Raw genomic sequence first — 2692 nt, 5'->3', positions numbered from 1 at the left:
TCTGGGCCCCTGCTAACCCCTCCCCTCCCCCAGGTGCGCTACCCCGACCGCATCACGCTGATCAGGGGCAATCATGAGAGCCGGCAGATCACGCAGGTGTACGGCTTCTACGACGAGTGTCTGCGCAAGTACGGCTCCGTCACCGTGTGGCGATACTGCACCGAGATCTTCGACTACCTCAGCCTGTCGGCCATCATCGACGGCAAGGTGCGCCGGGCCGGGCCGGGCCGGGGGGCGGGGGACAGAACTCCTGGGTTCCTAACCTCTCCCCCCCCACCCTGCAGATCTTCTGTGTCCACGGGGGCCTCTCCCCGTCCATCCAGACGCTGGATCAGATCCGCACGATCGATCGCAAGCAAGAGGTGCCGCACGACGGGCCCATGTGTGACCTGCTCTGGTCTGACCCCGAAGGTATGGCGGGTAGAGGGCTGCATGGCAGGAGAGCGGGTGGGTTATAGGTGTTGCAACTGGTCCAGGGATGCGCAGAGGGGTGGGTGCGGGGCCGGAGGTTATGTGGGGACGGGGCTGACGGAGGCAGGTCACGGGGGGGCAGGGCTGGTCTCTCACCCCGCTGCCCCCTCCCCCCCCAGACACGACGGGCTGGGGCGTGAGCCCGCGGGGCGCCGGGTACCTCTTCGGCAGCGACGTGGTGGCCCAGTTCAACGCCTCCAACGACATCGACATGATCTGCCGCGCCCACCAGCTGGTCATGGAGGGCTACAAGTGGCACTTCAATGAGACCGTGCTCACCGTCTGGTCGGCCCCCAACTACTGCTACCGGTGAGCGCACGGGGGCTGCAGGGGTGGGGTGGGCTGGGCTAGCAGGGGCTGTGGGTCGGGAGTGAGGGGCACTGGCAGAGCTGGGGGGGGCAGGGCTGGGCTGGCAGGGGCTGCGGGTCGGGAGTGAGGGCCACTGGCAGAGCTGGGGGGGCAGGGCTGGGCTAGTAGGGGGCTGCGGGTCGGGAGTGAGGGGCACCAGCAGAGCTGGGGGTGAGCAGGGCTGGGCTAGGAGGGGGCTGCGGGTCGGGAGTGAGGGGCACCGGCTGGGCTAGCAGGGGGCTGCGGGTTGGGAGTGAGGGGCACCGGCTGGGCTGGGCTGGCAGGGGGCTGCGGGTTGGGAGTGAGGGGCGCCGGCTGAGCAGTGTGTAACACCCCCAGGTGCGGGAACGTGGCCGCCATCCTGGAGCTGGACGAGCACCTGCAGAAGGAATTTATCATCTTTGAAGCTGCCCCCCAGGAAACCCGGGGGATCCCCTCCAAGAAGCCCGTTGCTGACTACTTCCTGTGACCCCCCCCCCACCTGGGCTGAGGCAGCCCCTGGTTTCCCCTGCTGGGGGGTTTGGGGGCACTTGGGGGGCTGATCCCAGCCCCGCTCGTTCCCTGGGGTGTCGAACGTGGGGCCGCTCAGAATCCAGCCCTGCTCTGGGTTGAACTGACTGTTACCTCCCTGCCCCCGTCTCCGTGTTACCCTCCCCTTCTGCAGCGCCCCCAAATCGACAGCTGATTTCGCCAGGCTTCAGTCCCCCGCCTCTTATTTAATATCGGGGCCCCTTCCCCCTGCAGCCCCGGCCTGGCTGCGGCAGGGCATCTGCCCTCCCAAACTGGATCCCACATATCGGGGGCGACCCCAACCCAGTCGGACAGCCCACTATCCTGTGGGTCACCCCACAACTTCATCTCTCCTGAGGGACCAGTTTCTCCACCCACCCCGTCTCTTTGGGGAGGGGGGGCTATTCCTACACCCCCATTTCTCTCTGGGGAGGAGCCCCTCCTGATCTGTCTCCTCTTGACATTTTTATTTCTTCGGTTTAATTATTTGTTTCCAATTTTTGCCTTTTTCGTTCATTTTAGATAAAAAAAAAAATTCTAATAAAAATGGGAAAAAAACAGAAAAAATAAAATAAAAGGACATTTGTACAAAGGATGAAAACATGGTGAGTGTTTAGTTTTCCCCCACTGCCAAGCGGGCCAGTTCCCTGCCCTGGGGCCGGATCCAAGCTGGCACCAGGCCCCATTCCTACCCCCCTGAGCCAGCCAGTCCCTGCCCTGGGGCCGGATAGGAGCCGGCACCCCCCAGGGGAAATGTGTGGAATTGTGGGGCTGGGGGTAGCTTGGGAGGGATTCCTTCCCCGTGCCTCCTGGACACCCGGCAGAGTCATTTCCCTTGTCTGTGCTGGGGGGGGGCACTGAAGCACAGAGCCAGGGATCGAACCCAGGATTCCTGGCTCCTCCCCCATTAGCCTTCCTTTAGCTCTTGCGTGTTACCGCTGGGGCGTGCCCTGGACTCGGCAGCGTTTCAGTGTAACATGACCGTGTTTGAACACCGCCACGCAGCAGCTCCAGCGTGTCTGGGGGGGGCCGAGCCTGCGGCAGTGAGGGGGATATAGGGGGACCCCCCGCCCCTACAGAGCCACTGCCTCAGCCAGCCCTGCCAGTGGTGATAGCGCACCGAGCTGGGCCCATGGAGGCTGCCAGGCTGGTCCCCCAGACAGACGGGGAGAACAGGGAGCCCTGGCAGAGGGCAGTGGGGGCGCACACAGTCCCTGGCAGTGTGGGATCGGGCGTTGCACTGGCAACCACATCCATCCTTGAGGCCCCCTGTGTTTCATAGACTCCAGGGGTGGGGGGGGCACTGGGATCGTCTGGTCTGAGCCCCGACCTGAGAACCCCCCGGCTGGGCTGAGCTGCCAGG

The 2692-nt window shown here is 64.3% G+C and overlaps 1 protein-coding gene across 1 annotated transcript; it reads left to right on the top strand.

Moving 5' to 3' along the window:
• Positions 1-27: 27 nt before the first annotated feature.
• Positions 28-1855, top strand: PPP4C (protein phosphatase 4 catalytic subunit; the record flags this gene model as incomplete). Its single annotated transcript, XM_024218792.3, has 4 exons — positions 28-207; positions 285-411; positions 591-780; positions 1159-1855. Coding segments are annotated over 4 exons (627 nt in total), but the record flags the coding sequence as incomplete, so codon positions are not given.
• Between the last annotated feature and the right edge of the window lie 837 nt (positions 1856-2692).

Source organism: Terrapene carolina, unplaced genomic scaffold, assembly GCF_002925995.2.
Source record: "Terrapene carolina triunguis isolate 2854851 unplaced genomic scaffold, T_m_triunguis-2.0 Scaffold22842, whole genome shotgun sequence".
Classification (NCBI taxonomy): domain Eukaryota; kingdom Metazoa; phylum Chordata; order Testudines; family Emydidae; genus Terrapene; species Terrapene triunguis.
Note: the sequence above shows the minus strand (reverse complement) of the source record. Positions and strands in the feature narration are given on the sequence as shown.